Source organism: Anser brachyrhynchus, assembly GCF_964034855.1.
Source record: "Anser brachyrhynchus genome assembly, chromosome: 4".
NCBI lineage: Eukaryota > Metazoa > Chordata > Aves > Anseriformes > Anatidae > Anser > Anser brachyrhynchus.
Window position 1 is genome coordinate 7,239,481 of NC_137698.1, and position 13,986 is coordinate 7,253,466.

The 13,986-nt window shown below is 41.3% G+C and overlaps 1 protein-coding gene across 7 annotated transcripts in view; it reads left to right on the forward strand.

Moving 5' to 3' along the window:
- Positions 1-13,471, forward strand: part of EMCN (endomucin) — a 50,720-nt gene extending 37,249 nt beyond the window's left edge. For 3 of the 7 annotated variants that reach the window (XR_013950279.1, XR_013950280.1, XR_013950281.1), the window contains exons 10-13: positions 266-327; positions 5,893-8,347; positions 10,478-10,551; positions 11,739-13,471. Coding sequence is in view for 2 of the 7 variants with exons in the window: in XM_080589521.1 (XP_080445647.1) it covers positions 266-327; positions 10,478-10,551; positions 11,739-11,744 (142 nt within the window). In the remaining 5 variants the exon portion in view is untranslated. The remainder of the gene's footprint in view (positions 1-265; positions 328-5,892; positions 8,348-10,477; positions 10,552-11,738) is intronic. The other 4 variants (XM_080589521.1, XM_080589520.1, XR_013950282.1 and 1 more) reach the window with 3 other exon arrangements.
- The last annotated feature ends 515 nt before the right edge of the window (positions 13,472-13,986 follow it).

Sequence of the window (13,986 nt, forward strand, 5' to 3'; positions counted from 1 at the left end):
TTGCACTGGCAGAGGAAGACGACTCTCTTTTCCCACAGCTGTACTTCTGTGGAGCACTAGATTGAACCCAGAGTCATAGATTCTATCACCTATTTTAAGAGAGAGATCTTTTCAGAGAGATTGGCGTGCGGTGTTTGCCATCAATAAGATGATCCCAGGCAAAGCCCATTTCAAGCTTCCAGATCGTGATCTTAGAGCTGTGTTTAGCTGACCAGCTTCCCAGAGCTGCATGCTCACTGTGCCTAAATGTCTCTGACTCCAACAGGGCCCAGTCGGATAAAGAAGGTGTCAAACTTCTGTCTGTGAAGACAACCTCTCCCGAGACTGGTGAGTGTTTCTTCTGTGTGTCCATGTGTGTGCCTCAGGGCCTGGAGAGGAGCAGTTCTGGGGTGTCATTTGCAATAGCAAAACCATCTTCAGTTCCTCTCAAGCCAGTCACTCAAAACAATTCCTCCACAGTGCAAAAGCAAAACAAAACAGGCTGGAAGCCTGCCAAGCTGCAGTGCACCTGCACTGTGTGTGGTGTCAGTATTTGGGAGTGAGAAATAACACAGTTATAGGGAAAATCATTTTATTAACTCTTCTATGGTAAGTGACCTACAGCTATGCACATTGAGGAGTAACTGAGATTGTGACATTTAGCAGCTGGATCTGGCTAGACAAGGGTGTTTAGGGACTGTTAATGTTCCTGCGGCCAAAAGGTTTGGGAGCAAGTGCTGCCATCCTGCACCCAGCCACCCTGTGTATTCAAAATCCTACTCTTGTTACAAATTCCTCTCTCCTGTGCTTGACCAATCCAGTTTCTTACAAAATGTGTGTGTAATAAAATAAAGGGAATAGAGATTATAGTTAACATACACAAAAGAAATCAAAATCTCATCTCTAGTATCTAAGAGAAGGAGATAGATATCGGTTCTGAAAGAAACAGAGGAGCACAAAATAGGACTGAGGTAGAACAAAATTCTGACTAATCTGATTCACAGCTATCTAAACAACAAATCTGAAACTTCTCATGGTAATTCTTCTCATGGTAAAACCCATGGCAGCTCGCTTCCTCAGCTGCGTAGTCTACCCTTGCTCCCACCTCACCTGTAGAAGTCCTCCGGGAAAAACAGCCTCTTACTTTATCCATCTTTTTAAGGTTTCTGCTTCCCCAGGTGACATTTCAGAGGTTGCTCCATAGATGCTCTCGTCTTCCTCTAAATCCTCAAGAAGTCCTCTGAAACACAAATGTAAATGACTCTCTGGTGGATGCACTTCGTAGTTTTATGATTTGGGGAACTAAATATTTTTTCGGTATATGTCTTTGGGAATTGATATTTAGTTCTGTTTTAAGGGGTATGAAGTTGTGGGCATGTTTACACTAAAATCATACGTCTTCTGAAAGCTGAATGTAGTCTGAGACTAGAATTCAGAGACGTTTTTGGACTGATTCTGCCCTCATACAGCTTTCAATGACAAAGTTAACTTCACTGGCAGCAAGAAAGTTACTGTGTTTTGCAGCAGTGTAAATGAGAGAGCACCCAGGCACACTGTTTTTCACAAGATGAGGTCTGGTGCCTGTTAATCAGCTGCTGGTTCACCAAGTATCTGAATTTCTTCCATCCAGAGGATGCTTGATATTCTTCTTTACAGAAGTGTGATGTATGCATGCTATAATTGGAAGGTATGAGTCAGAGCCACTTACAAGACAAGATTCTTGCCCTCTTCTCATTAATACAATTCATATTTAAAACAGCTACCATTTTCTCTTATTCTTACATCTTTATAGATTTCAAAATTAAACATGCTTTCACTGAAATTGAAGTTCTGCTTTTGCACAGCTTTTGAGAGACACTCAGCTTCTTAAATTAAAAACACTCTGAAAGAAAGGCCTGTTTCCTTCCAGAAATATCCCTCACTCATACAGATATTTTCAAGTTATGTTAGGGTGCCTACCCATTTGACTAAGATTTACTTGATTCGTTAAAAGCTCAGGGAGAAAAGTAATCATTTCTTAATGGTACAGGTGCACCAGAACATGGGAGATGTCCGACTCATCTGGTCTCTCTTGTAACTAGTGAAACAACCACTTCTCTACATATGTTCCTCTTTTTCCTTTTTAGATGCATAAAAACCAGCTCAACTGAAGGGTGAATTCATAGCCTAACTATTTTGGAAGTGTTATAGCTGCCTCTGGCTGTATGTACGAACAAAATTATAAAAGGTTTTGACTAAAATGAGTAATTTCTTAAGAAAAGCCTTACCTTCACAGCTAGACCTTCATCATCCTCTTGCCATCAATAGGCTGCTCCGTTTCCTGAAGATGAGCACATACACAACAAAGGTCTGCACTGTCATGTACTCAAATGAAACTTTATTAACCGAAGCTGTATTTTTTAATTTTTTACTTTATTATTTCAACAGAAGGCTGTTATTGTATGAACGTTCCAAAAATGTTTAGAAAAGACTTATGTACAAAACATACAAGGACATAATCAGCAACTATGCTCAGACAGGTAACCTAGAAATACCTTGTGTCAGTGATGTGTGTGGCGTAGCTTGGTCAAAGCTTGTGGCAAGTTTAGTCTTGCCTCACCTAAAAACTGATTTAGCTGCACATAGTCAGTTGAAAGAGATGTATGTGTCAGAAGGGCTATTTATCCCATCTGTCTTGGACATGTACCTTGAACTGGAATGAGGTGACCTATGGAGGTCCATTGCCTACTAAAGGATCCTATTTCAGGACTTCTAAAATTAGGTTATGACTATAAATTAAAAGAAAAAGGCTCCTTTTTCAGAAGCATAGCTGAATTAAATTTAATCAAGGATATTATTTCAAATACCCACAAATAATGTGAAAGAATACAGGAAAAGAACAGGGTCCAATTAAGGGGTCCAATTAAGGCTTGGCCAAAGTAATGTATTTTAATGGAGCAATGTCATCAGGCACATCACTAGGTAAAAGTGAGCTTTATTATTCTCATTGCTTAAAACTCGTGTTAGGAAGATGGACTTCCTGATGGCTATGAGTTCTAAGGCACTACTGGTTAAGAAGTGATGTAAAGCAAAAAACCAAAGAGACAAAACTAAACGCTTTGATTTTTATTTTTTTCATGCACTTTTGCCAGTGAACTTCAGCACCAAATGCAAGTGCCTGTACGTTCATCATATGTGAAAACTCAACTTGGATGAAAATGCTTAGGATACTGAATCTTCTTGAAAGTTTTACACTAATGTGCAATTATAGGGCTTACTACAGCCATTCCGTGTTGACTATATAGGCAAATTTAGGGTGGCTCTTTCTAGGGAAAATAAATGGTCTTCTACGATACTGAACTCCAAAAAAAAATCTACCTGAAAAAATAGTTCTTACTAAGGATTCATTATAGCCCACAGTCCTGTGTGTTTGGCTTACAAGTGGTAGATATACTTGCTGTGAATGTAAGATGAAGGATTTTACATGATGACTAAGAGATCAATGTCATTGTCCATGACGTTAATGATAAAGTATTGCCTATCACAGAAACATACCTAGCTTTTGCTGTAATGTTTTTCTGTATTTCACTGAAAAACAGAGTAGGTATTGACTACCTTTTAGGACTTACACAAAATGCTGAGGAAAGGAAATGAGGCTGAGGAGTAAAATTGGGGAAAGGCTACTCCATATGTATGAATTATCTACAACAGAAATATTGCTACCTGAGTAATGATTTGACAACTTTCTTTTCTGGCCCTTACCTGGAGTACCCATTCTGAAATGTATTAAGGGCAGTATAACAGTTCACTGTTCAACATAAAATCTCACAGGAATGTGGCAGGTAACATAATATTTTGGAGTTGTTAGGTATAATCCTGGTGCCTATGTATAAGGTGATTCATCAGGACATGTTTTGTAATCAACGTGAGTTTGGTTGTTGTAATTGTAAGATGTGGCTTACTTGGCTTGTAGGGATATTGTCTGTTCTGTGTTGAACTTGCTGGAAGGATATTAAAAGTGTGCCAAAGCTGATGTGGCTTAGATTTCGGTGAGACACCTGCAATGGAAGGTGGTCCTTTAGGCTCACCAATTGAGAGGGGTCTTTGTTATGTCATGGGATAGAGTTAATTTTCTTTATGAAATCTGGTGTGATACTATGTTTGGGATTTTTGAAAACAGTGGTGACAACACACTGCGGTTTTAGTTGTTGCAGAGCAGTGCTTGCACAGGGCCAAGGACGTTTCAGCTTCTCATGCTGCCCTACTAGCAGGGAGGCTGGGGGTGCACCAGGAGCTGGGGGGGGACAGAAGCATGACAGCTAGCCCAGGCTGGCCAAAAGGATGCCTCCATACCATATGGTACCATGCTCAGCAATAAAAGCTGGGGTAAGGAAGGAGGAAGGGAGGGGGATGTTCAGAGTGACGGTGTTTATCTTCCCAAGAAGCCTTTTCACTTGATGAGCTCTGCTTTCCTGGAGGTGGCTGAACGCCTGCCTTCCAATGGGGAGTAGGGAATGAATTCCTTGTTTGCTTTGCTTGCGGGCATGGCGTTTGCTTTACCTAGTGAAGAGTCTTTAACTCAACCCATGAGTTCCTGCACTTCTACCTTTCTATTTCTCTCCCCCATCCCACATGGGGGGAGTGAGCGAGCAGCTGGGTGGTGCTCAGCTGCCTGCTGGGTTAAAGCACAGCACCTCAGGAAGCATTAGGGCTTCTCAAGACACCTACTGTAGACACAAATAAGAAGTTCAAGTGTCACTAATAAACAAAGCTGAGAAAATGTTCCAGGAAAACAAGGGAATTTGAGGAAAGGCCTGGCCTGTCACATGTGAAAAACCCTTATCTTACTGTAATCACGTTGGAGAGAATGACCAATCTCCAGAGGCATGCTCCGATGGAAGCACAGTATAAAATATTAGGAAATGAGGATATAGAACAACCAGCATTCACATGTGCTCTGTACCTCTTCCAAACGGTGCTGCTGGTTAACAGTAATACCACTTCAGATCTGTTTCTGTTGCTTCAGCTGAGTGTACTCCCTGCCCATAACTTTTCATAATGTTTCTTGGGTGTGTTCCTTGCACAAGATGAGCTACCCACCTTGAAGATGGTGGAACCCATGACATAGATTAACTGGACCCCATCACTTCAGCCACTTTCGAGATGGCCCTGCATATGCCTGCAGCTGTTCACAGCGTTCCTCTGCACTCCCTGAATTTCCAAAGCCCCCTCTGTCAAGGCTTTGAGGATTCCTAACCTTCCATGTCAGCAGATGATAGCTGTGCCCGAGCACCAAAATCGTCACAATACAAGGAAAAAAAACCCCTTGTTCTCATTCAGCGCAAGAACTTGCCTTTGCCATGGAAACACACATGAAGTTCAGCACCTGATGAGACACCCCGCTGTGTTGCTGGGGTTTGGGCCTGGAAAGTCCCATGGTCTTCTGATGATGAGGTTGAATGATGACATCTTCATCAACGTTCTCCACTGAGCCTGCCTGAGTTCAAGAAGCTTTTGGACAATGCTCTGAGACACACGGTCTGATTTTTTGGGTGGTCCTTTGAGGACCCGGGAGTTGGACTCAATGATCCTTGTGGGTCCTTCCCAACTGAGATATTCTATGAACTCTATGAATGCTGAGACTGTTTAATCATGCTATCTCACACATCAAACCATACGTTTGGCTGTGGTAGAACAGGAAAAATCTCAGCAGAGAATTATTCCTCCTTGGTTTCTGTTATGCTGAGTACATCAGAGCACGACTGTGGCTTTTAAGAAGGTAAGAAACGTTTATTTTTGCCTCATTAGTGACTCAGCCCAGGGAAACTTACTCCTGCCAGAGGGAGTAGGACATGTGAAGGGCATGGCTCCACAGGGGACCGTGGGGTTTCTCTACGTGCATTGGTAGTTTCATCTCTCTCTCTTTTTGTCTAGGATCCAGGCGGATGCACCTAGGAGCAGGTGAAGAAGCCAGGTCTCTAGGTCACAGAAGCTTCCCTTGCTGCGTCCTCTCACTTGCCAGATAAGCTAAGCAGGTCAGCAGAGAGCAACCTGCTGGTATGCTGTGTGCTTGGAAGTGGTAAGAGCTGATGTTCCTTCTCATTTAAGGATATAATATTGATTATTTCTATGTCATATTATCAGCAGTACTCTGTGTCCTATTTTTCCCTGCAGGTAGAAAACCTAGAAGCTGCTTCATAGAAAAAGGTCCCCTCACAACAAAAAAAAATAGAGCAAGTATCTGCTTCCCTTTCCTTCTCTTTCTCATTTTCTCACACTTGACTTTTTAAACCTTAAATTGTGCAGCGACCTTAAGTTGTGATTTCTTTATTTATAGAAATGGAAGAATAAACTTTCCCAGCTTCTTACTACTCATGGCTTGATTCAATGTGTGTTTACTTGCACCACAAAGCTCCGACTGCACACAATTCCAGCTGAGACTTTTGGGCAAAACTGTAGTCAGAAACATTAAATACCATACACTTCCTTCTCTGGTTACAATTCTAACCCCGTTTGCGAGCTATGGATATTTGCAAGAGTTTTCCAGGCAGCCTCTTACAGTCAGAGGATGCTGAGGGTCCAACAATATTTGTGTCTGTGGAGCGTTTGCTAGCTTTGCATGTTGCTTTCCAAGATGTTCCCCTGTTGGGGAACAATCTCTCACCCCTTCCAATCACACAGACCCCTCTGTCCTGCTAAATGTGGCCAGGACAGCTTGCAGGTAGTAATGGGGGGCCCTGTCTGCCCTCCTGCACCACAACTGCACGCCGACTCTTAGTTCTGCATGGTCAAGACAAACATCTCGATTACTGGGTCTGTTGAGGTAGTTTTATACTTTTATGAAAAATAGGACTTTTCAATTGAATTTTCTTCAAAATGAAATGCGTGCTTTAATTCTTTGCTCCGAACCAGATTGTCACTTAGAAGAGATTTCTCAGCAGCAGAAATTACAATGAAATTGCAGTGTAACTCATTTTTTTCATGCAATGTAATCTGAGATGCAGTGCAACCTATTTTTTATGTCAAAGCCTATTTTTTATATCCTTTATTCCAGTTTTCAAAAGTCAGAGGGGCCTTTGCCCAGGTCAAAGTCCTTCTCTACTCATGAAGATATGACCTGTTACCTCTCATTTATATCACCCTGCTCCGCGGTGTATGTGTATTCTGAATATTGCATTCAGTTTCTGAGTCTAATGGGAATAATTTTAAAAGTGTGGGATTAATAAAACAGCCTGCCCCAAATGTGAGACAGAGAAATGTTTTTTCAGGGTTTCAAAGCTGTATGCAATCCGTAATTTCAGCGGATTATATGCCCAATAGTTTATCACATATACTGGCATCAGGAAACAACATAGTGAGAAATCAGTACATTTGTGAGAGTAAATAAAAATAATAATAAAAAAACACACAAAAACAAACAAAACTAAAAATTATGCATAAGTGAAATTTTAATTTATCAGAAAGTCTTGCATTTTCATTGGAGTGCTATTACTTTCCTGGTTAAAAATTTAGCTTTGCAGAGGCCTAAGTATCTGTGTACTCGGTCTTCTTCCCATGCACTCAGAACAAGTATGTTGAAGGATCAGGAGCTACAACATTTTTCCTGTTCCATCTTCCCCATGCTCAGCCTCTTTAGGGGTGACTCCTTGGAGGAGGATGTATGCAGAGTGCATCTGATTGTGTCCACTGATGAGACTGTCAGCTTGCCTTGGTGAATCCAATGTCAGGTCTCTGGGAGAAATATCTCCCATGGGTGCCACCATGGGAGGCTGTGTATATGCAAACCCCATCTCTGACAGCAGCTAGCATGAGATGTCAAAGGAAGATAAGGAATAGAGCAGAGGCACATTGATACATCCTCTGCTGCATCCTTGCAGCAATCTGCAGCTTGGGAACTTCCTGAATCAGAGGCTGTATCTCTTGTCCTTAATAGTTCTCGATGGCTTTTACTTCCATGAATTTATCTTATCCCCTTTGGCATCTACAGCATCCTGTGGCAATAAGTCGGACAGTTTAACTACAGTTCTGTCTGTGTTATATTATAGTAATGTTTAGAGACTTCACTGGACCTATGTCGTCGTGTTTACAATCCAATTTCAGACAAAACTCTACAAATGGATGTAACGTTGGAGGATGAGAGGGAGAATAAAAGGTTTAATAGAAGGGTTCATTTGTCACTTGTCAAAAGAAACTTCCATGTTGGTATCAGTATAATTTCATTTTCCAAATATTCTGTTGGAGGCTTCTTTCTCAACCTGTGTATCATGTCTTTCAGTTTTTGTAGAAGCGCGTGATATATTTGAGGTTGGCTTCTCACTGCCCTCTGCCAACCTCTCTGAGCTCACAGCTCCTCCTCCGGCAGGAGAGGTCTCACAAGGCAGGACCGCAGGTAAAGGGGGTTACGTTGGGCTTGCAGCTCCACAGCTGCCAGCACGTGGTTAACTGCACCAACCTCTTTCTGATGGGTCTCTTCATCTCTCAGTTACTCAATGGCTTAGCAGAGTAGACAAATGTGCAGTGTCTTTTTCAACCTGTTATCATAAATTAATGACATAGTACGCATATCAAATTGAATCAAGTGTCTCTAGGCTACCTTTTATGCAAGATACTGTATAACCATATTGTGAGAAGCTGGTGGTTCATGTCTCTCTTGATACCTTCCATCTACTGATGTGCAACACTACAGTTTGTGGGTGTCACCCTCCCCTCAATGCATAACCCCAAATCAACAATGCCGACTTTCCACTGATTTTGGTGTCCAGCAATTATGCTATTGTTGGAATATTTTGTGCAATTCTACCCTTTGTCTCTCAGCAACAACCTTCAAAGTGTGCAGGCAATCTATTAAGCCCAGTTGAGCACCCTCGCTGTGCTGCGTATTTTCTCCATCAGCTACACAATTTGGTGTGAACTAATTCCTTTGGTCGATTTAAATATCATCTGTTCTAGGAAAACACTAAACACAAATGTTTGCTTTTAATTTCCCTTGTGGGAAACAAGGTCTAATCCATTGTTTTTAGTGGGTGATGGTTTGGGGTCAAGTTTGTTTTTCAGCAGTCTTGGAATTTATTTCTGTCACTTAAGGCTATTTTGAGATCAATAAAAACGTCTTCCCACACGCAACTAACCTGAATGTTGTTCTTAATTTGCTCTTTGTGCTGCAGCTGGATATTTAGCACAGCATCAAACTGCTGAGCCATTAGACTCCAAAATTGTCCTAGACACGTCTCCGCACAGTCTCAAGGCGTACTGCAGTCCTATATCGAACACAGTTTGTTACCTTCGTTACTCTTGGTCAGGGAGCATTTGTGTGACCATTTCCTCCCCTCTACATCATCATTCTGTCTTCGTCACTGAGTTGTTTGTTGGCACTAATTGTTGTAGACACCACGATGCAAATAGACACATTGACGTCGGACAATCCCTGATAATATGGGGAGACACTGACCCCAGCAATAGCTGATGGCTGTTCACCCTTTCCATGAACTATGCATATAGCACCACCAAATCCAGGCAGGATGTTGTAGCCATCCCTGCCTCATGCATTTTATGCTCTGATCCAAAGCCTGTTGACATTGATGGGAAGTTATCCAGGGAGATGAGCTGGCTCCGGAGCCTGTCCTTAGATGTGTTGCTTGCGGCTCAAAGTACGCATCTTCCGTGGAAGTCTACCTCCTTACAGCCCAGGCAGAGCAACCAGCTGCGGGTGGGACTGATAACAACTTACTGATATTTATTACAGCTATTGATTATTATCTTCCCCGTGGTGATACATTTCCAATTAATTTCTCCTGCACGCTTTTAAAAAGAAATTTTGCCAATTTCTACTTTTTGCTCCCTATTAAATAATCTATATCTTTATATTGAACATGAAAGGTTCAAACATGCAGAAGGAAAAACTAACAGACAAAAAATATTTAAAAGACATGAAATAGAAAATATAATTTGTTACTACAAAGCAGTACAATAATTGGAACCGGTTCACTTTGTTTTAGCTTTTCAAAATAAGATTTTTTCTAATAAAAAAACTTTTCACCTTCCAAAAATGTATCAACTTCTTGAAATGTTTCTTTTTTTTTTTTTCTACCAGAAATTTATACTTTCTTGTTCTCTGAAAATGTTAGGAATTATTGAAGTAGTTGCTGAATGCCTTTTTACCTGAAATTTAACATCATCAAAACTTCTGAAACACTAATTTAGCAGCACTTTGTAATGTGTTTTGAAATAATTTTATCCAAAATTGAACACTTGGAAAGTGAGCACCATTCCAGCATGTTATCATTGAACGATTTTCAGTGTTTCTCATTGAACCCTATTGTGGTAGCAGCACAACAATGAGAGCAAGTCATGGGGAGAATAAGCCATAAAACACACAGAGTAGTGAGGATCAGTTTTTGCTGGCTAAGTAAACCTGACCAGGAGACAGGTTAGTTTGTGCCGTGGCCAGTGATGTGCTGCTGCTGGACTCACTTATCCTCTCTTCATGTTTGACCGAAGTACATTGTATTTTGTTTTTTAGGAGAACAATCATCTCAGGGGAAGAATAAAACTCGGCAGTGTGATGATTCCTCTTCACACCTCAGCAATAAATACGTAAGTTGATTACTTTTGTCTCATGTCATGTAATGTTAGTCCTTGTTAGTCTCAGTAACACTTGTTAGTCTCAGTATTGTGCCATGTAAAGGGGTTAAAAATACAAAACAAAGTGAGCAATAATGTCAGCTGAGGCAGCCTCAAGGAGCAATGTCTTAAACAAAGCTCAGCTTGAACCAAAGTCTCAGGCAAACCGAGGCTGCAGAAGCCCATGGCAGCTGAAGAAGCTGCCACCTTGCAAAGGCAGACTTTTACAGATTTCGTATTTGGCTTTAACTGTTCAGTATTCATTTCCTGGTTGTAATTCCCTTGGCAAATTTCCTTTTTTTTTGTGCTAGAAGTAAGAGATTTCTTAAGACAGTTGTCTATAAGAAGGAACTTGATACCCAGAAGCGTTCAGCTCCTTTTGTTTCCTGAAAAGGTTTTGTCTGTTCCACATCATGCAAAAGCAAACACTCTTATTGGGATGGTTTAGTATGGCTTAAATTTATTGATTGCCAACATGCAGAACTGGCAGGTGTTGGACAAAGTTTTTGTATGTTCAAGGGCAGGGACCATCAGAGCACCTAGGAAAGCCACTGTTTGAGGTAAGGGTGTTGCATTTTCCTGCACGCGTGAAGCTTTCTGAGGCACCACAATCTGTCCATAGAGTTGCTTCCCCTGTAGAGGAGGTAGAGGAGAAAGATGGCTTGAAGAAACAGGTATCAGATCATACTGTCGGATGGACTGGACAGAGGCAGATATGCTGGGCCCAGACAGAGCCCAGACTTGCACCACCATTGTGGGATGAAGTCCCCCTAGAACAGGTCCCATCACTGTCTACTGACAGAGCTACGGTTGAACAGAAACACAGACAGACCCTTTTGCAAAACATCTTTGAAGTTTTCGGCCTGTTCTTATTTCCCGTGGGAATGCCCAAAATGAGCTTTCCTGATGCCAACAACAAGGAAAAAATAAACTAATTTGTCCCTTGAATTAGAGTATCAGAACCCAGTCTTGCCTACATTACCAAAAAGTCAGAGCTTGCTCTGTGTGAATGCAGGACAATGTCCTGGATGATGGATTTACTCCTTGTTGTCTGCTCCACATAGGATTTACTCTATGTCTGTCATCTGTTTCAATTTAGTGTTATGTTTTTGAGCAGCCTTACCTGGAATAATAATCTTGAGGTATTGTTGTCATTTCAGATGTGAAGCAGCCTGTTTTATCACAACGTGCAGGAATGTCCCATGAAGGTTGCAATGCTGCAGGAAATGTGGAGTAGCTGAAGCTTTTTACCAGGCAGGACACTTGTGTTAATGACCAGCCCTTGACTTCTAAACCTCGAGTGTCTCCTGTCCCTTCTGGAATGACATGTGCTTTTTTGATGGCTTATTAACTGGTATATCATATGTATTTATTATTTTCTTATATAGTAAAAGCAGGAAAGCTTTCAAGAAGGTTGAAGAGCGTGTTTGCATAGTAATTATTAAAAATGTTCTCTGCACATACAGGAAGGAATATGTTAGCATACTTTGTTGAACTAATGGTAGATAGGGTTCTTTTAATTGTATGTAGCAAAATACAAACAGGGCCTGACCCTTGAAACAGTACTGGGCAAATTGCCACTATGAAAGTTAATTCAGTGATTTCCATGAGACTCCTCGCTGTAGCACACACTTCACTTGTCATAAATGTTTACAGGACTGGATGCCTGGGTGAAATCCTGAAGTGTGTGCTTAATTTCTGTGAAGGGGGGGAATATACCTTGCACTGAGGGGTTTTAGTTTTTTTGTTTGTTTTATTTTTTATTTTTTAAAGTTCTGTAAATCGCTGAGTATGGTCCTTGTAATGTAGCAGGCAACATAGTTTATTTTCTGCTGTTCCTTGGCTAATCGCTGCATTATGCATGCTATAAATGTCTCTCCTACAAGCTGCGGTGCACAGTGGGGATCAGCAGGATAAGAAATTCTGCAGCTGAACCCTGTGTTCAGAGTAATGCATGGGATTCCCGGTGGCTATTGAATAACTCCGGAAGTTTAAAGAGTGTTTCAAGTGATAATTACAGACACTTGATTTGTACAGAGCTGGCACTTCAAAAATATCAAGTAGTGCTTCTACCTGCGTGTATCCTACTTTGCTAGAACTATAAATGTTTGAAAATTATATTCTTTTGAGCATCTGCTCTGTCTCAATCCACTGACTCTGGCAGTGTGCTGAGAAGCTCCATCGTTTTATTGGGGAATGGAAAAGAGACAATTGGTGGTGTAAGTGCAGGACCAAGAGCTAGGACAGTAATCTGAGTTTTGATACCTACTGATACAACGCTTTTGAGGAACTTCTCTCTCCAGTTTCCTTCTCTGGGGCAAGAAAACTTACCTAGCAATATGTTAAGAAATCGAGCAGATTTGTTAGGTCATGTTTATACACAAAGATAAAGTGTTTGATTCCCTGTGTTTGACCATTGCTCTTATTTCATCTATGATGGATCTGATCCTCTGTCTTAGCAGTACCAAGATAAAATTTTGATGAAGTTTTGTAAAAGATGGGGAACCAGCCAGGGTGCTCCATGATGCAGCTGAACTTCTACGGTTTGTTCAGGTGTTCCTGAATCACTTGGGTTGCTCTGGAGAAGAGGAGTCTTGAATGCCTGCTTTGGAAAAGTCAGGCCACTTAAAACACGCTATTTAGCATCTGCACCTAGTCAGATTCCTGATTGCTGAAGTTTCCTGTGAAAAAAGCAGTCATTGTGGATTTTCATATTGGTCAAAAAAAAAAAAAGTACTTCATAGAATATTGCATCCTACTGAGAGTAGAAAAGAGCAGAGAAACATTGTGAAAAAATGTGTATGTATAAAATTTGTTAAGAAACTACCATGACGTGTCAAGAAAAAAAAATATAACAAACACTTCCTATTAAAAGTTATTCTCTTTATTAAAAGGCTCTTCTTTTTCTCTTTGCAGAAAGGCAATTCATTATGCATACCTAGTACCAGTATCAGCCATTACACTGCACTGCTGTAGCAAAGGGTGAGCTGAACTCATTCTGGAGAGCCCAGAGAGCAGGTTAGATGTTTGGGGCACTGTGGTGGGGGGGGAAGCATCAGGCCTTGCAGAAGACTTGCTGGGGGTGGAGTGGAGTATAGAAATCTCCTTACATGAGTTGACAGGGAGAGAGAAGGGCTCGCTGCAAAAAAGTGAAAAACACAATGGGAGGGGAAGGTGCTTGGGCTTTTCATGATGCAGCGCACAACAGGTGACCAAGCTCTTGCCAGAAGGCTGGGAAATGTGCCACAAAGTGACTGGCTTGTGTGAGCCCATGTGATGCAAAAGAGGTGGATTTAGTGGAGAGCAGAAATGAAGAACTTGAGAGCCTCTTAACCCCTGAGGTGACAGAATTAAACTTGAAACCCAAAATGTTTCTACAGCTGCTGCTACTGATAGTGTTAGAGTTAA